This window comes from Carcharodon carcharias, chromosome 17, assembly GCF_017639515.1.
Source record: "Carcharodon carcharias isolate sCarCar2 chromosome 17, sCarCar2.pri, whole genome shotgun sequence".
Lineage (NCBI taxonomy): Eukaryota > Metazoa > Chordata > Chondrichthyes > Lamniformes > Lamnidae > Carcharodon > Carcharodon carcharias.
This window is the reverse complement of record NC_054483.1, coordinates 91,692,147-91,712,692: the sequence shown is the minus strand read 5'-3', so window position 1 is coordinate 91,712,692 and position 20,546 is coordinate 91,692,147. Positions and strand designations below refer to the sequence as shown.

Sequence of the window (20,546 nt, the reverse complement as noted above, 5' to 3'; positions counted from 1 at the left end):
AGCTAGGTGCTTGTTTGACTGGTGCAGACTCGATGGGCCGAAGGGCCTTTTCCTGTGCTGTAGACCTCTCTGACTCTATGACTATGACTGACTCTATAGTCTTTGTTGGACAGCAACTAATGCAGTACCTGATCTTCTGTTATGTATTTGGGTTTCTGCATCTTCATTGGGAATTTTTGACTTTGCCCTGAGCTAGATTTGATTTATTCATGCTGCTTCTTATTCTGCTCTAGATTCTGTTCCCCTCGTTCTCTGAGATAATGGACCTGATAGCTTTTTTAATGAGAGAGAGGTTTTCCAGTGTCCTGGATAATATTTATACCTTAACAAATGGTCCGAAGTCTTGATTATCTGGTCATTATCTCTTTACTGCTTGAGGGATTTTGCTGTAAGCATAAGTAGTTCATTGGCTGTGAAGCAGTTTGGAATATCATGAGGTCATGCAATAAATAATTACAATGCCATTCCTCCCCTCCACTCTTCTCTCCTCTCCTTTCCTTCCTTCTGTAATTTTTATTACCCACCAGTCTTAACTGGTTTGTTTATGAATAAAAATAAATAAGTTTTTTGACTAACCGTTGAAAATAGACTCAATTTAAAGTAATTTATCAATTTTTAGCCAATTCTTTGTTTCCTTACATTTTAATCTTAGGTATCATTGACATCAGCAGAGACTCTTGTTAAAGAGTTAGCGGCTTCTGCACCTACAGGCCGCGCAGGTACAGGAACAAAATCAAATAAATCCAAGGGCAAGAAAGAGGTAATGTGCAATAAATTTAAGGAAACATTTGAATTTATTTTGATTTAACAAAGGTTATAGCAAATACAATTCCATGCTTTCCAGTTAACTCAATCTGGACTGATGGTGTATGGCATTCAGTTCCACCGCCAATGACCCATTAGCTAATGCCAAAAGAAGTTTACTGACCGCTCTAATGTAGCCAAGATAACATAGCTCCTCTTTCCATGAGCCTGGTTTATGCCTATTCCTTAACCAAAAATCTAACCTCACCTTTTGCTGGATTATAGACATTAACATCTCTACTGAAGTGCCTTGACATTTTTGGGCAACATTTCTCAGAGAAGCACTAGATTTAAGGATTGCAGTGTGTCATCTTGATACACCATAACATGACTGCCTAATTGCACCTTTCAGCTGTTACTTTCCTTTCTTTCAGCTTTAGCTATGTTACATGGGTCACCATAATGCTGATTGATCACTGCTTTGTATCATTCATCATTTTTGGATTTGGTGGGTGATTTTACAACTGGATACCTTTCCTACCACTAACCTTCCCCATTTGTTTGGGCTGGAGACTTGTACTTATACATGCTGGCTTGCTGCACCAGTGGCTGATTTCCTTTTAGCTGCTACCATAGTACTGGATTTCAACCCATACCGGACACCTTTTAGGGTGTGAATAGTGCTTAAAATAAGCATGAATATGCAATAAAAAAAGAAAGTCTTTCCGAATCAGATTTAAGAGCAAATTCTGAAGTTAGTTTAAATTCTTTGCGACAGATCCTATTATTATAGTGTTTTAACTATACCAACATTAGCTTGCTACATATTTTTGCTTCTGCATAATCATCTTGTAATAAATTTGATGATTAGTTTTTAGCTGAACATAACTGCTTCAACAGAATGAATTTATTTGCCTTTTGGAGTAAACAGGAGAATTTACTGGGCATACCACATGGCCAGTGGTACATTACGTTGTAATTAAAGAGTAATTGTTAATCCTGTGATAAACTGTGAAATAGAGCAACAACTTGCATATAGATAGTGCCATTAACGCAGTAAAATCTCTAAGGCTCTTCACAGAACTGGTGTCAGACAATATCTGAAATTGAGCCACATTTGAAGGTGACCAAAAGCTTGGTTCAAGAGGCATGTTTTAAGGGGCATCTTAAAGGAGGAGAGAAAAGTGGAGAAGGTTAGAGACAGAATTCTAGAACTCGCTGCCAATGGAGGGAAGAACGAAATCTCGGAAGAGGTCAGAATTGGAGGAACATCACGTTCTCAGAGAGCTGTAGGGCTGAAGGAAGATATAGATATGTAAAACCAGCCCATAATGGGATTTGAACACAAGGATGAGCATTTGAAATTTGAAGTATTACTAGTTCAAGAGCCTATGTAGGCCAGCGAGCACAGCAGCAATGGGTGAACAGGACTAAGTATGAGTCAGGATGCGGGTAACAGATTTTTGAATGTCTGATGTTTACAGAGGCTGCAATATGGGTTGCCGACCAGGTAAACATTGGAATAATTGAGTCTGAATGAGTGTTTTAGCAGCAGGAGGAGATAGGAGTAGGAGATAGTCGGGAAGGTAATGTTCCATCATTGTTAAATTGAAAAAAGGCTGTCCTCATAAATGTATTCATGCAATAATAGAACTCTGCCTATTGCCCTTCAGCTCTTACAGTTAATGTTACAGTAAATGATTGAAAAGAACTGATGGATAGTTGGCTTTATTTAGTTAAACCTTTTCTAAGAGGTTTATAGCAGTAACAAATCCAAGCGACATGAAGCCACTCATTAAAACAAATCACTGACAACAATCAAAAATGATTAAACGTAACAATGGCCAAAATTTTAAAAATGTATTTTTTAAGTAAATCCTACGTGTGAATTACATATTAACGTAGCTAATATATAATGCAGGTACAGCAAGTAATTAAGAAGGCTAATGGAATGCTATCCTTTATTACAAGTGGAATTGAACATAAAAGTAAGGATGTTATGTTTCACTTATACATGGCATTGGTGAGACTGAACCTCGAATACTGTGTGCAGTTTTGATCTCCTTATTTAAGGAAGGATGTAAGTGCATTGGAGGAGGTTTACTAGATTGATACCTGGAATGAGTGGGTTGCCTTATGAGGAAAGGTTGGACAGACTGGGCTTGTTTCCACTGGAGTTTAGAAGAGTGAGCGGTGATTTGATTTAAGTATACAAGATCCTGAATGCCCTTGATCAGGATGTTTCCTCTTGTGGGTGAGTCCAGAACTAGGGGGCACTGTTTTAAAATTAGGGGTCATCCTTTTAGGACAGAGATGAAGAGAATTTTTTTCTCTCTCAGGGTTGTGTGACTTTGGAACATTTTGCCTCAGAAAGTGGAGGAGGCGGGATCACTGAATATTTTTAAACCAGAGATAGATTCTTGTTAGGCAAGGGAATCAAAGGTAGATGGAAACATGAAAATTGGGACGCAAGAAGATCAGCCATGATCTTATTGAATGGTGGGGCAGGTTCAAGGGGTTGAATGGTCTACCCCTGTTCCTATTTCTTATGTAGTTGTAATTTTAAAAATGTATTATTTTAAAAATGTTTCAATTATAAGAAGCAAAGGACTAGAGTGACCCACTTGAAACTTGACTTAAACTTGAAAATACCCAGGACTGACTGTAGCTATACTGTAGCTGCTTCATATTTTTGGTGTCATGGGAATACCTTTTCCAAGCAAATTCTCAAATTCAACTGTACTGCCAAATTGACAGAGTTAATTTGGGTGTTTTGTAATAGAGTGGTACAAAAATATTGCTGCTTTGATGCAAGACTAACAATATAATAGCAGCATTCTAGCAGTTCTAAATTTTTGGAGTATTTTTCTTTTCTAATAGCTAGCATCCGATGTTCGGGAGAAGGCCAAATCAAAAATGTTGCCTGGCACCATGCCTGCTAATCTAGAGGAGTGGGCAAATTTTGTATGCCCTAGTGAAGTTCGAGAGGCCTTTAAGCAAGGCTCAAGTTGTAGTCTGATCAACAAGAAAAATATCCTGAAACCTGTAAGTATCAAAAAATGTTTCTGAAAGTTGGGAGAAATCATAAATTTTGTGTATTCAGATCTTTATAGTCGCTTGGTAGTACAGAACTTGAGTATTGCTGAAAAAAGAAACATGTCGAATATTTTCCTCTTGCACTCATTAGGAGACTTCATAAGAATACCAATATAAGGGGAAAACAACAATTTATACTGTATATGAAGAGTGTGCTACACAATGTAAATATGCATACATTGCACCTGTTTCAGCTAAACAAAACACGTATCAGCCATTCGCTGATTCATTTCTCAGGGCAATGCCTTGACCAATCAAGGTCAAGCTGCCTGGTTTAAGTTTCAAACAATACTTGGCAGTTAACTGCCTGTTACTATCACTGGTGCATTCTCCATGGCACCACCTCTACCAATCAGAGTCCACTTGCCAACCAATCAACATTGTCTTCATATACAGTATAAATTGGTATATATTGGTTTTTGTGCAAAGTGACCTGATGAGTGCCAGACAAAAAGCTTTGACATGTTTATTTTTTCAGCAATACTCAGATCTTAATCATAAGCTAACTTGGATATATAAGAGTATGGATTTTTCGACCTCTATTGCTCAATTTCCGAGCAAGCTAGTCTCTTTTGGCTCAAAGGTCTTTTAGTATTTTTCACTTGCCTTTACAGTTAATAAGTATTAAATTATTAGTACTTGGAAAAGTAAATTGCCAGTGGTACAGGGGCAGCAAGGTATGGCAGCAAAGGGTAGGAAAGAAATATTAACTTACTGTTGCCCGCTATTACGTTGATTTGCATTCTGTTCTGTTAATTTAAGAATTCGCTGATGCCTTTTTCCTCATTAATTTCTTCAATTGTTGTTGTATACAATGCTTCATTAAGTAACTTACTGTTTACCTACTGCTGACCTAATTTCTTGATTTACTGGTTTTTCCTTCTCTAAGAAATTGATTCATTAGTAGCCAGTTTACTATGAATTCATTAATTCACTGCTGCCTATTGAGCTATATATACTGCAGTGTTCATCAGTGTCCTTGCTTTGCTGATAGTAGATCAGGTTTGTGCTATCTGATGTAAAGGATTTCTTATATTCTGCATAGAGGAAAATTGGTCAAGGATGATCGCACAACTGTAATGGAGCATGTCTACCCCAGCAATATAGAGGAAAAATAAATATATTATTCCCAAGTGCAATCAAAGTAAAATCTGCTCTCTTAATGATGATTATGTGATGTAAAAGAAGAAAACATTTTGTTCTAATGTAATTTTGCACATTTATTCTGTTTTTTTATTTTATTATAGTAATAGCTTCAGTTGACCACTCTTCCAGGTGTACTGTCATCACATTCTTTCATAGTACTGAGAAAGAACTTTTCAATGTTGTGTAGATCACGACTCAGTGTTTGCAATGGAATGGGGAGATCAACTTGCATATTAAAAATTACAAGGGTGCCAAGATGGTCCCTGGGTATCTAAGTTGCTACATATTCTTAATCTGAAGAGTTCCCATTTGTGACTAACTACTGTTTCCTGTTTTCAAGTTCATTTTCCATCCAGTGCCATACATAACCTTTATTGATGGACCCCTTGCTCATCTATTTTAGACAATTTCTTGTCTACATTCTCTTATTTACTATAATTCTCTTTTATTTAATCAACCCATTTAATTTAGGTTAATTCTGTTATGGTATTGTATACAACAAAACTAAATGTGCTCTTCGTCAAGTTAAAATCAATAGTTAAAGATGGGACTGAAATGTTATCTTGTACAAGTAGTTATGAGTAGATTTCTCACTGTACTGCTTGCAATAAGCCAGGGAATACATTAATTGAATAACAGTAGGGGGTGTTATCAGTACACTGTAGCAGAAAAATGGTTTTCCGGAAGTATAGTATCCCATTTCCAGGTAGTGTGTAATAAGTGCAAACTTTTTAAATGTTTTACAAGTTGATCTCCTAAGGAGTTGCACACAAGGCATCAACACCAAGTGTGAGGTGAAGTTAGAGGGCAGGAACAATTGGATCAGGATGTACATTCAATCCCAATTTTAATATCATTCATGTTGGCCTATGCTGGTGTTTATGCTCCACATGAGCCTCCTCCTACTTTACTTCATCCAACCTTCTTCTTTCTGCCCCATGGATTTAGCTAGCTCCCTCTTAAAGGCATATATGCTAATTACACCAACTGCTGCATGTGGTAGTAAGTTCCAATGCAAACAACTTTATGGATAATTATTTACTGGATTAATTAGTGACAGTTGTATATTTATGGCCTCTAATTTTGGACTCACTCACAAGTAGAAACATCTTTCTGTCTACCCTATCAAACTCTTTCCTAATTTTAAAGATCTCTTTTGGGTCACCCCTCAGCCTTTTTTTTTCCCGAGAGAGAAAAACCCCAGACTGTACAGTCTGTCCCCATAGATAGAGCCTCTTAGATCTGGTATCATTCTTGTAATTCATTTTTGCACCTTTCCAGGGTCTCTGAATTATTTTTGTGAAATGGAGACTAGAATTGTACACAGTGCTGTTAGTGTATTTACTGATAGACTTGAACACAGATCCAAGCTTTTTGTCAGAGCACTGACCAGACATAAAGTAGCCATTGCAGCACTAAATGAAAGTAGGTTATCTTAAGGAATTGGGTGCTGAATTTATATTCATGTGGAGTGACTAACCCAAAGATTATCATTGTGAGGCCAGTATTGGCTATGATATCAAGTCCAGTATCACAGACAAACTTGAGAATTTTTCCAAATATAGCAATAACGGCTTGATGGCCAAATCCCAGGTGAAAGAAAAAGCAAATTTTACCATGACCTGAGTAACACTATCTCTCATGAGGTGGTAGCATAGTGACATTGTCACTGGATGAGTAATTCAGAGACCCCGAGTAATATTCCTGGGGTCTGTGTTCGAATCCCACCACAGCAGATGGTGAAATTTGAATTCAACAAAAAATCTGCAACTAAGAAGTCTGATAACGACCATGAAACCATTGTTGATTGTTGTAAAAACCCATCTGGTTCACTAATGTCGTTTAGGAAATCTGCCGTCCTTACCTGGTCTGGTCTAGTTGTGTCACAATGTGGGTGACTCTGAAATGGCCTCTTAAATGCCCTGGCTAGCAAGCCACTCAGTTGCAATAAACCACTAAAAAAAATCTGAATGGAACTGGACTGACACACCCGACATTGACCTAGGCACTAGAAAAGACAACGGCAAACTCAGCCTATCGACCCTGCTAAGTCCTCCTTACTAACATCTGGGGGTTTGTGCCAAAACTGGGAGAGCTGTCTCATAGACCAGTCTAGCGACAGTCAGGAGGGAATTGCCCTGGGAGTCCTCAACCTCAACCTCTTGCTGATTACATGGTACCATCCCCCCTCAGCTGATGAATCAGTACCCCTCCATGTTGAACACCACTTGGAGGAAGCACTGAGCATGGCAAGGGCACAGAATGTACTCTGGGTGAGGGACTTCAATGTCCATCACCAAGAGTGGCTTGGTAGCCCCACTGCAGACCGTGCTTCGAGTCTTAAAAGACATAGTTGCTAGACTGGGTCTACGGCAGGTGGTGAAGGAGTCAACAAGAGGGGAAAAACAGATTTGACCTCATCCTCACCAACCTGTCTGTCCATGATAGTATCGGTAGGAGGGACCACCACCGCACAGTCCTTGTGGAGGCTAGGTCCTGGTTTCACATTGAGAATACCGTCCATCGTATTGCGTGGCCACCATGCTAAATAAGATAGATTTTGAACAGATCTAGCAACTCAAGACTGGGCTCATGAGGCGCCATGGGCCATCAGCAGCAGCAGAATTGTTCACAACTATAATCTGTAACCCCATGGCCTGACATATCCCCCACTCTACCATTAACACCAAGCCATGGGATCAGTGAAGATTGCAGGAGGGCATGCCAGAAGCAGCACCAGGTATACCTGAAAATGAGGTGTCAAGGTGGTGAAGCTACAACACAGGGCTATTTCCATGCTAAACAGCATAAGCAGGAAGTGATAGACAGAAGTAAGCGATTCCACAATCAATGTATCAGATCTTAGCTCTGCAGTCCTGCCACATCCAGTCGTGAAAGGCGGTGGGCAATTAAACAACTCACTGGAGGAGGAGCCTTGACAAATATTCCCAACCTCAATGATGGGAATAGTTAAAAGATAAGGCTAAAGCATTTGCAACAATCTTCAGCCAGAAGTGTCAAGTGATGATCCATCTCAGCCTCCTCCGGAAGCCTCCAGCATCAAAGATACCAGTCTTCAGCCAATTCGATTCACTCCACATGATTTCAAGAAACGGCTGAAGGCACCGGATACTGCAAAGGCTATGTGCCCTGACAGTATTCTGGCAATAGTACTGAAGACTCGTGCTCCAGAACTCACCACACCCCGAACCAAGCTGTTCCAGTACAGCTACAACGCAGACATCTACCTGACAATGTGGAAAATTGCCTAGATATGTCCTGTTCACAAAAGTCAGGACAAATCCAACCGGCCAAATACTGCCCCATCAGTCTACTCTCGATCCTCAGTAAAGTGACAAAAAGGGTCATCAACCGTGCTATCAAGCGGCACTTGCTTAGCAATAACTTGCTCACTTTTGCTCAGTTTGGGTTCTGTCAGGGCCACTCAGCTCCTGACCTCATTACAGCCTTGGTTCAAACATGGACAAAAAAGTTGAACTCCAGAGATGAGGTGAGGGTGACTGCCCTTGACAGCAAGGCAGCATTTGACTAAGTGTGGCATCAAGGAGCCCTGGAAAAAATGGGGTCAATTGGAATCGGGGGAAAACTGTCTGCTGTTTGGAGTCATACCTAGCATGAAGGAAGATGGTTGTGGTTGTTGGAGGCCAGCCATCTCAGTTCTGCATTACTGCAGGAGTTCCTCAGGCTAGTGTGCTAGTCCCAACCATCTTCAGCTGCTTTACCTTCCTTCCATCATAAGGTCAGAAATGGGAATGTTCGCTGATGATTGCACAATGTTCTGCACCATTCACGACTCCTCAGGTACTGAAGCAGTCCATGTCCAAATGCAGCAAGACCTTGACAATAGTCAGGCTTGGGCCGACAAGTGGCAAGTAACCTTCATGCTACATAAGTGCCAGGCGATGATCATCTGCAACAAGAGATAATCCAACCATTGTCAATGTTTGACCAGAAACTGAACTGGATTAGCCATATAAATACTGTGGCTACAAGAGCAGGCCAGAGGCTAGGAATCCTGTGGTGAGTAATTCATCACCTGACTCCCCAAAGCTTGTTCACCATTTACAAAGCACAAGTCAGGCATGTGATGGAATATTCTCCACTTGCCTGGTTGAGTGCAGCTCCAACAACATTCAAGAAGCTTGACGCCATCCAGGACAAAGCACTCACTTGATTGGCATCCCGCCCACAAACATTCACTCCCTCCACCACCAACACCCAGGGCAGCTGTGTGTATGCTTCTATAGATGCACTGCAGGAACTCATCTAGATGCCTTAGACTGGAGCTTCCAAACCCAGAACCACTACCACCTAGAAGGACAAGGGCAGCAGATACAAGGGAACACCACCACCTGGAAGTCCCCCTCCAAGCTACACACCATTCTGACCTGGAGATTTATCGCTGTTCCTTCACTGTCGCCAGGTCATAAACTTGGAACTCTCTCCTTAACAGCACTGTGGGTATACCTACACCATATGGACTGCAGCGGTTCAAGAAGGCAGTTCACCACCACCTTCTGAAGGACAATTATGGATGGGCAATAAATGCTGGCGTAGCCAGCGACGCCCACATCCCATGAACGAATAAAAGAAAAAGTACCTAAGAATGTCAAACTCATCATCCTGGGTGACTTCAACACAGGTCGGGTCAGACCATCAAGGCTTCACAAATGCTGTCCTTTCTTCCTATTCAGACAAGCCATTTCTAACACTCAGGAGAAGAGACCACACTTCCTTGGAGAGAGGCAGAGACCCTGGGGATGGGTTTGTGAGCCTCCAGTGCTAGGCACCTCAGTGGTCACTGACAATGCAGTGGTCACTGACAATGCATGCTCACCTGCTCCATTGGAAAAGAGGTTTTGTTCCCAATGGTTGCAGATTTCAGCAATGACCTGCTGTGAAAGCCTGGACCCCTTGAGGCACTGGTGCTTGAAATGCTGAAAGAGCTGATCCTCTCTACCTGTTAATCCTGTGCTGGGGTCTCGCCTTCTTGGAGCTGGAACTCTGTGCCGTTCCCTCTGCCCTGTGGAGCAACATGTGGCTGTCAAGCAGGAAGCTGCTCCTGCTGTTGCTGGTGCTGGTGCTGTTAATATTGGTATTGCTGCTCCTCTTGTCCCTCATCAGAGGTGCAAAGTAGAGCTGCGTAAGCTGTTCCCAAGCCATGGTGAAGCTGACAGCAGAGAGGAGCAGCTGAAGATGAGTGAAATGCAAGACAGGTAAAGTGACTTCTAAGAAGTTGGTAATCACCTGTTAAGCAGTGAAAACACATTCTGGGAAGTAATGTTGTCAGCATCAGCCCCACATCTGGCCATGGCCGGAGTTCTTCAGGGTCACTGAGCAGACCCTTCCCTTTCACTGAAGAAGCTCTTCTGCTGTGTGCTCACCTGGTTGATCTTGGTGAATTGCTGACAGCTCTGGAAATAGGTGGACTAGTTGTTAAAGTCAGAACTCTTGGTTAAATGATATTTAATTACCTATTAGGATATTTAAATGCTGTTCACCTTCGAACCTGGTGAAACAGGAAGTGGGCGGAAGATGTTGGGATCCTGACCCAATGTCATTTTAAGGGATTTAACTCACCACACAAAGTCAAACTTGCCTCTCTCTTGTCTGTAAAAACTTCCCCTATGGATTTTAAACCATATTTGAGCATTTGCTCAACTGAATAAAGTACTTACTAGAATGGTTTCACCTGACTCTGTTTTTCAAAGCCCTCTAGCTCTACCTGGTGGCATTGTTTGTGTCTTACACAAGTGTACTGGCTCCATTCAGTTATAGAAATATATATTCTTAATGTATGCTTAATAACTGTCTTATTCTTATATCTCTCTGAGACTAAACCAGACTTCATATCCTCAGTGCCATCACTATGGCGTTCATGCCATCATGAACGCCATCACTAAGACCACCTAGTTCCACCTCCGTAACATCGCCCAACTTCATCCCCTCCTTCAGCTCATCTGCTGCTGAAACCCTCATTCATTACTTTGAAAGTTAAGATTTGAGGTAACAATGTATTGGCTGGTCTCCTGCATTCTAACTTCCATAAACTGGAAGTCATCCAAAATGCTGCTGCCTATATCCTGACTCACACCAAATCCTATTCACCTATCACTCCTGTGCTCACTGACCTATGTTAGCACCAGGTCGAACAATATGGTGATTTTAAAATTCTCATCCTTGCTTTCAAATCTCTGCTTGGACTTTCCTCTCCTTATCCCTGTAATCTCTGCTGAATGCTCAACAAATGCGTTCTTTTTGCATTAATCATTCTCAGTCAGATATAGCACAGGCTTAGATGGAAAGCTTTTTTTTACTACATGTCTCCATTCTTTTTGGCCTTTCAGCTTACGGTTGAAATTTGTTCAATGGCTAACATCAGTGAGCCAGAGTTTATAATGTCTAAAACAAAAACAGAATTACCTGGAAAAACTCAGCAGGTCTGGCAGCATCGGCAGAGAAGAAAAGAGTTGACGTTTTGAGTCCTCATGACCCTTCAACAGAACTTGTTTTTTGTTTTTGTTTTTGTTTTTGTTTTTATAATGTCTAACATTGATATGGTGTAAAACAGAGGGTGAGAAAGACACATTTTCATTGTTATAACTTTATTTAAAAGAAAAACAAGTTGAACATTGAAAGCAAAAAACCATCTCTGAAGGAAACCAGTAGACAAAGAGGGTGGAAGGAAAATTATCTCCAGGCTCCAATTTCACTTCATTTTGTTTTGATTCACTGTGGGCAGTGTTAAGGGAGCATGACTGGTATACAAGTAAAATATCAAAGTTGTAGGATAATGATTTTAGCAGAGCCTTGTCTACGTGATAGGGTGCTGTTTCTTCATTTGTACTAGCGAAATTATTAAAACAATGGCCCATCTTCCCTGGGTCACACTTAAGTATAGATTACACCAAAACTCTCACTGGTTTCTATGCTGATCCTGCTAATGGGAATTTGTGCTGAAGTTTCCTGCAGAGCTCCTTTGCTTACACTACATTGAAAGGGGTGCAAGTAAAGTGTCACTGTTAGATGTAATACCAAGTGGATCATCACCTGCCATGGTGCCTCATTTTCAGAGCCTTTTTGCTCCACTGCTCATCTTTGATTGAATGTAGCACAGGTTTCAGCAGGAAATTTAAAATAATTGCACAGAAAATTAACACTAATCTCCAGAAATCTCAATTATGCTGATATTGGGTGACTGTGCCATGCTGTACCTATTTAAACGTAAATCTACAGCAGCGCAATACTAGTGTAAATGTAGGAAGCACGTTTAAGCTGTCCTTTTGCATGAGGGAACACAGCTCTGTAAATGAATGGTAGAAGGTTTTGGTGGACTTATCTCAGAGTGTTCTCAGAGAAGACCAAGAAAACTTATGTATACTCATGTTTCAGCATAAATTAGTGTGTGCAAGTTTCTTCAGGAGAAAATGCTGCAGTGCCCTCAAGTTGTAGTTACACCAAGATATTCCAGGCCAATATATTGCTTAAAAATAGTTGAGGCAAATCTGTCAGAATACACGAAGATTTTGATATCTTCAGCTTTTAAAGCCAGCTCTTCCTATTACCACTGCAGGCAACAGTGGGAGCAGTCACATGTAAACATTGAAACTAATCAATGACTAAATATATTTGACACAGCTATCCTGTTATTCACAACTCATAACACCTTCTACTTTACGTGGTTCTGTTATAAGTGCCATAATTCTGATTCAAGTTCAATCAGCAACTGACTGAATTTCTGAATCATTAGTTCTTTCTTTACCACTGAAATAGAGCATCATTATCAAGCATTACCCAAAGGTAGCCTGACTAGTACCTGCTTGCTGTTTATATTCAATATAAACAGAAAATCAAGTTTTGGTTTCTATTGCAGGATCTATTGCAGACGATTACCCCAGAATACTTGAGCCCAGAACTTCCGGTCTCCAGATGGGCGTACCCCAGAGGTATTGCTGGGGGCCCCTCGGAAGGCCCTATGCACTGGTTACACAGGAATTGCCCAGGCAGTTTGGACTTCTGATGGGAAATTCCCCTGCATCTGGAACCCTCCGAGTTAGAGTTGGAGATTTCCGATTCACTTACCAGAATAATTACCCAGGACAAGTTACAAGGATTAAAACTAGTTCTAACTCCTGGGTAACTATACTACTGAAGCTCTGACTCCCCATTAGACACCTGACTACCCCCCCTGGCTACCTCTCCCCCGATTAGGCCCTGAACCCCAACTACCACTACTCCCCGACCGACTCCCAGACTACCTTCCTGCCCCTCCCAACTACCTCCCGATCCCCCTGACTATCACCATGGACTCTCCGACTACTCCCCAACCCCCATACTATCCTCCCTGACCAACCTTCTGAACACCCGACAATTCCCCAACTTCTGACCTCTCAAACCATCCTCCCCCTCACCCAATTAACTGCCACCCTACCCCCTTCACGCTTTCCCTCATGCCACCCTACCCCCTCATTCACCTGCCACTCTATCCCCTTGCCTGCCCACCTACCGCCCAATTCTCCCACCCATCCACTTTCCACCCTATCCACTCACCCACTTAACTTCCACTCTACCCCCTCAGACATCCTTCTGCCACCCTGATCCCTCATTACCTGCCACCCTAAGCCCTTACTTACCCACCTGCCACCCTACCCTCTCAGCCATCCACCTGCCATCCTTACCAACGTACCTGTCACCCTACTCCCTCACCCACTCACCTGTCACCCTAACTCTTCACACTCCCACCTGACCCTCCACCTCCTCACCTATCTGCCACCCTATCCCTTACCTGCTTACCTTCCACCCTATGCCCTCACCCACTTACCTTCCATCATACCCCCTCAACCACCCACCTGCCATCCTACCCCCTCATCCACTTACCTCCCATCCTACTCGCTGAACAACCTACCTTTCACCCTACCCCCTCACCAACTTACTTGTCACCCTACCCCCTCACCCACTTACCTTACAAACTTACTTTCTCTCTATCGCTTCTCCAAGTGGCTTTAGGACCTATAAAAGTATCGGAATACAGCAGCTAATGCCATTCAAAGGATCCGTGGATTGGCTTCCACCAATGATCCTGCACTACAAGAAGGGACTCCCAGAACAGATATACCCTCCATTTCTGAAGAGGCTCTGTTCAGAATTCTGGGTGAGAAATGTGGATCTTTGGAATAGAAATAGAAGCAGAGTTGCAATCCGACGATGATTGCCACTCCTTGGAAGATTCACCCTTGATGTTTTCTGATGTCATATGTCTGCAGGCTAACAATTGTCAGCTGTACGTGAATCTGACCATCCAGGCTGGTAGTGATTGTGTTTGAATAAATGTTACAAATGTTCGTGTCTAGCAATGTATTTTTGGGCGAAGAAAGTCTAACAGTGGTGTTTATTGGATTTTTAAAAATTTATGCATTATGGATAGCAAAATAAATTTGATAATGTAGCTATTGCAAGACTAACTGATTTATTTTCCTTTTTGTAAGACCTACAGTTTGTTCTACCTGGATTTATTAGTGAAGGAGTTGCAAGCTTTATTGTATACGCATTTGACATTGCCTGTTCTTCAGCTGGCAGACTTAATAGCCAGTGAGGTGTTGGATAACAAGAGTCTTTCTGACTTCTACCATCTCAGGTTATTTTTTTTTTCAAAGTACATCATATAGTAATTTTTGAATGCAATATCATTTAAGTAATTTTTATGTTATTTTACCTTATCAGATTCAACTTTGTTTTCCACATTGTATCACCCTCCAAATTCTTCTTACCCATCACTCCTCTCCTTATCGACCCGCGAATTCTCTCTTATTCCCCAAGTGATCAAAATTTAAATTTGTCCTCTTGGCATTTAAATGTCTTGCCCCTTCCAATTGCAGTAACTGTATTGCTCAACCACCACGCCACCCCCCTCACCACCAACATTTCTTCATTCCCTTTAGTCAGGCCCCTTGTGCACCCCCACTACACTCCACCGTTGATGGCCACTCCTTCAGGTTCTGTGAAATTTCCTCCACCACCCTCTTCTTTGAGGCCCTGCTTAAAACCCACCTTTTCGACCAAGCTCCTTTTACCACTTTATCTTTGATCGTGTCTCTGTGAAGTGGGACATTTTCTGCATTAAATACATTATATATCTGCATGTTATTGTGTTTTTTATGGCAATCACCAGGAATTACTGGCCCAGGCAGGCAATGCAACTATTAGATTTTACTCTATGTAAATTTTAAATCGCTGTCTAATGTTTGTTTACATAATTCAAAATACATTTGCACAATATTTAACATGACTTTTTGCAGTTTACGAATTGTATTTTTGTCATTTTGTATTGGCTGTGGCCATTTATAAAAACAGCTTTAAAATCCTGTGTTAAACCAACACCCTTTATTACCATTCTTCCAACCATTGGACATTGTTTCATTATTTGTCCCAAATTTTTAAAACTTCTTTGAGATTCTTTCATTAATTTTATCTGTTCTAATGGAAAAGCCCCATTTTTTAAGCCGTTCTTCAAAACTGTAACCCCTCATTCTTGAAATAATTCAAGTGAACCTTCATTATGTCTGTTCAATGGCTCTTAACATCCTAGCTTTAATGGAGTGATCAAGCTACTTATATTGCTCTAACTTTCATTTAACCAGCATGCTACTGAACTTCAACATAAATTTCTTGCTTTTTATGACCATTGCCCATGTATGATTTTTCTACCTTTTTATAGATCTATGTTTCTACACTCTTGGATCTCTCTTCCACTATCTTAAAAGTCTTACCAATGAGACTTTAGTTCCTTTCACTGCCCTTTTTTCTCAAATGTGCTACCTTTCTGTATCTGCCATCTATCTGTCCAGACCATTAAGCTTGCAACATCATCCAGTAATCTCCTACAGTCTTCTTCACTGTTTCACTCGTCTATTAAATTGTTATAATTGGAAAACATTGATATGATTCCCCTTGTGTATATTCAAATCATTTATATAAATGAGAGACAACATGAATCCACTCCCCCAACATGAAAAATAACTATTTCCCCATCCATTCTGCTTTCTGTCCCCATAGCTTATTCCATTATCTATGTGACTATTTTCCTTGCATATGCATCAAGCTTCATAAACCTTTTTTGTCCTTTTATCAAACAGCTTTAAATATCCACCCAATACCCTTTATCTACAAACTCTTATTTTCCTGAAAACGTTAATTCAATAAGCACAACTACCTTACCCAAACTTTGTCTCTGATTAGACTTTACTTTCCTAAGTAATCATTGGTCTCTTGCAATTTACCTACAATTGAGGTCAAACTAACTAGTATGTAATATGTTGGTTTATCACTTTCCCTTTTGTTAAACATGGAAGTAGAATTTGCATTCTCTAGTTCTTTAACACAACTTTCATTTCAAAAAATGTTTAAGAAAACTATACACAGCCTCCTTCAGCTTTTCAGTAGGGATGCATACTTTGTGGGCCCAGCAAGTTTTCTTTCTTTTCCCATTAACTTCTTTAATGCAGTTTCCATCTGAGCATTTATGATCCTTCCATTTTTCAAGAACTGTGAAGCCCTGATTTCACCTTCCTATGTAGACTGAAGCAGAATACTTGTTAAGGATCTCTGTCATTTCAGCAGTCTCAAATATGAGGTGTAGTAGTAACAATGTTATTCCCTGAAAAAGAGCCCCATTCTTTGTTATCACATACATGGTCCTCCATACCTTTGTTATTATGAATGTATACTTAAATAAATTTGCTCAATGTGCAGTTAGTTCCTTGAGTCCTAGCAGCATTTAAGATTTTCAAAAGATGTTTCCTTTACCACACTTGTTGCAAAATCATAAAATTATAGTTGCAGAATGTTCAATTTGTACTGTGTATTTTGACCTAAGATAAAAATAAAATATTTATTTTCCACAGACTTGCCCAGATTTGTTTAGAGCTGAATCTAAAGCAGGCTGCACAGTACCATGAAAAGATACCTGGATCAGTATTTATCTATGAGACAGAACGGGCTAAGTATGTTCTTTCTGATATTGTTTAAGACAATGTAGTTCATATTTATATAAAGAATTGAATGTTTTAAAAATATGAATGATTGAAACAAACAATCTTCCTTGTGGGTAGATGAAGCTATAAGGCTAAAAGATTTATTTTAAAATGTTTACTTTTCAACTGGTAAAAGCCATCTAAAGGTATTTGGTAAAGCCATTAGTTTCAGTTGTGAGGAACCTGTTTTTGGAAAAATTGCAGGACATTGAAGTTTGGACATTCTTCCTCCTGAGTTTTTTTTTGTAAAGTTTGCAATATTAATTCAGGTTGTGAATATGCCATTCTTCAAAAACCCACAGGTCAAGATAGATGTCCAGCAGGGAAAACCTGGAAAAGGAATAGATCTTTGTATATCTAAGTTAACAACGAACTGCTGTTGCGAGGCTCTTGCTGATTGGTTAAAAACACCTGGCCTAAGAGATGTATTCTCTGAATATTTGAGTCTTTAAAACTCTGTCAGTGAATGTGTGTGTGGGTGCCTTAGAAGCAAGCTGCAAGAAAAAGACTCTCTCTTCCCCCTCTGTGTCCCACCTTTGTGTTAAACTTTCCTCAGAAATGGCTCATTAGGATAACTCAACTGTTTTATTTTTGAGAGTTTGCAAAGTTGTAATTAGTAAGAGTCATCAAGGACAGTTTCACCAACAAATCCATCTGAAAGAACTTCCAGATCAATTGTGACCAGAATTCTGTTGATCAACGGTGTCGAGATCTTTTCAAATGTTATCCTTTTAAAAGAAACATACTCCAACCTCTGCAGGGGACTGTGTTTGTTTTGTCCTGTTTTGTGTTCGTCTATGAGTGTATTGGGGTTCCAATATTTTTTTTAAAGGGAAAATCGTTACACTTCTAAACAAAAACTTGTATGTTAACCAGCTTATTAACTTTTTTTTTTCAAAGTAGTTTGTTTTATTTTTAAAGAATCAATATTTTTTTGGTTTTACGGAAAAAGCCTGTTTAGTGTTTTTTTATGCTGAGACTAACAGAATCAAATGGAAACAATTGGCCAGTTTTGTGGGTGAATTAAAATTGAAACTATTGTTACGACCTGTGGAGAAGTGGGGCTAGAATTAACTGTGCACTCCTCCCATCACAGTCTGTAACACAGTGTAATTGAAGTAATGCATGTAATTTAATTTGTATACAATATTGAATGGGAAAGGCCAAGAACTATTTCAGGCGGATTTTTAAGTGGTATCCACTGCCATAACACTAAATAATGCCAATCAAAATGAAAATCAGGAGAGATGTATAGTAGATGACTAATCCAGTATCATGTGTTTTATGTTCATGCCTGTCAAAATTACCACTAAAATAAAAGAAAAATACTGTGGATGCTGAAGATCTGAAATAGAAATAGAAATGCTGGAAAAACACAGATTTGGTAGCATCTATAGAGAGAGAAACAGAGTTAACCTTTGAAGTCCAATGAGGCTCTTCATCGGAACCCTATTCTGTTGGAGGCATATTGGACTCAAAACGTAAATGTTTTCTCTCCACAGATGCTGCCAGACCTGCTGAGTTTTTCCAGAACTTTCTGTTTTCATTTCAAAATTACCACTACTTTGCTAAGTGGAACTGAGTGAACTTTGTGTGTCCACAATATTTTTCAGCATCTTCTATTCCAAGAAAATGGCACAGGGATGCTTTCTTTTGCAATACAGGAACAGCAGTAGGTGAAATGCCTTTTGTAATGAATCTGTTACTCTTTCTGAAGCCTTCCATTGATGCAACTTTGTCTTTTGTGTTCTATTATCACCACTGGTGAAAGATGATGTTTGAAAAATTAGGTGCTTTGTGCTGCAAGGACTAAGGGAGGTGTTCTGTGAAAGAGACGGTAGGGGTCACTCTTGTTCAGTGAATGTGTGCAGTCATCTTTCATCCCAACTACCTATGATATCAGGGCACTGTCTTCATCTGCAGAGAGAGGATGAGGGCAAAAATAAACAATGGTATACATAATGCAATGAACTATGAGTTACAGCAATTTTATTAATGTATTAAGCTATATGTGTTTGAAAGATAAACATGGTTACCATGCTCAAATATCATAGTATTGGAAGCCTCGCTCCATCCACCTTTTGGAGGACCTATTCCAGGAAGTGTTGCAGGCTCAATGAATTTAATTACCCATCCCTCTCAGGTGTTTCTCCTTGAGGTGTCTACCATCTATGCAAAAACGTACTCTACCCTTATTTGGCACTTGCTTACAACAAATAACTTGATGGAAAGGTCACTTTTATGCATATTATGACATACACATTACAAGTAGTTCATATTTAGTTACCTGATTTCTGCTTTAGATAAATGATCCCCAAGATCTCATGTGGTTCAACTTTCCCACTACTAATCCTACAAAACCATATGGGCATTTGCAATTTATCTGAATTCTCAATTTTACCATTACATACGTTTTCTATTTTCCCTAAGGGGACATCATATTTTTCAGTTGTGAGTACATTAAGATCCCCACTCCAACCCTCACAAAAACACATCAGGAGAATGCCTGTATAGGATGTAAAACAATGCAAATTACAACTTTAACTTAAATACATGTACTTAAATAACATGAATGACAAAAAATTTCTTCTTGGCTTCCTAACCTCACTTGCTTTGAGCACATGAGCAATCTGGAAGGTTGTCCCCTGCTATATTTACAGTTGGTGGTCATATAACCTGCCATCTCAAAGGTAAACTGCTGGCAAACAACACTTCATCCATAAATACTTCTATAGCGGTGTTGCTAAACAGAGCATTTTCCTCAGATTCAGGGCCTGAATCTTATGGCTGGCGTCTGGGGGCAGGCCCCACTTGCCGACGCGTAAAATGACGTGCACTGATGTCGGGTGTGTGTCCCGACGTCACTGCGCATCATTCCGATCTTCAGTTCAGCAGATGCGCACCAGAGTCGGCTGAGGGCCCACCAAACTGTCAAAGGCCTATTAAGGCCATTTAAAAACTAATTGTCACAATTAACAGGGCTGCCTGATAAACCATAAGGTTGGCAGGCTGGTGAAGAGCCCAGGCAGTCTTTGCATTTATCATGAAAGCTTATCCACGGGCGGAATGAGGTTTCATGAAGGATTTATAAATCAAATAAATTTTTTAATTAAAATTCATTGATGTGTGCCAGCTCATGTGACACTGTCACATGAGGGCACCTTTGAATTTCTTTTCCCTTTATTTAAATTTTTTATAATGAAATTAAATTCCCTGAGGCAGCTCCGCGCGGCAGGTGGCGATCGGCTGCACACCCGCTGCCGCTCAGCACTCCCAACGGGAAGAAAATTCTCCCCCAGGCGTATTTTTGCCAATTCTAAAGCCTCTTTTTTGCACTGGCACTTCAATTCAAATTATGAGTCATATTTAAGACAGCCCTTATTTTTAATATCAGTTATTTTCTGCTCACCTAAGTAGGATGGAGATTTATGTAATCACAAAGCAGAACCTGTAATATCTGGCTGTTTTAAATGTTTTTTTTTTACTTAAAGGATATATTTGCAGTGTTAT

At 40.2% G+C, this 20,546-nt stretch overlaps 1 protein-coding gene across 1 annotated transcript in view; it reads left to right on the top strand.

Moving 5' to 3' along the window:
* The window catches only part of LOC121289677 (cilia- and flagella-associated protein 46), a 243,587-nt gene that overhangs the window by 131,590 nt on the left and 91,451 nt on the right, over positions 1–20,546 (top strand). The window contains exons 29-32 of the mRNA XM_041209300.1: positions 653–760; positions 3,625–3,789; positions 14,493–14,641; positions 16,908–17,006. Coding sequence (XP_041065234.1) covers positions 653–760; positions 3,625–3,789; positions 14,493–14,641; positions 16,908–17,006 — 521 coding nt within the window. The remainder of the gene's footprint in view (positions 1–652; positions 761–3,624; positions 3,790–14,492; positions 14,642–16,907; positions 17,007–20,546) is intronic.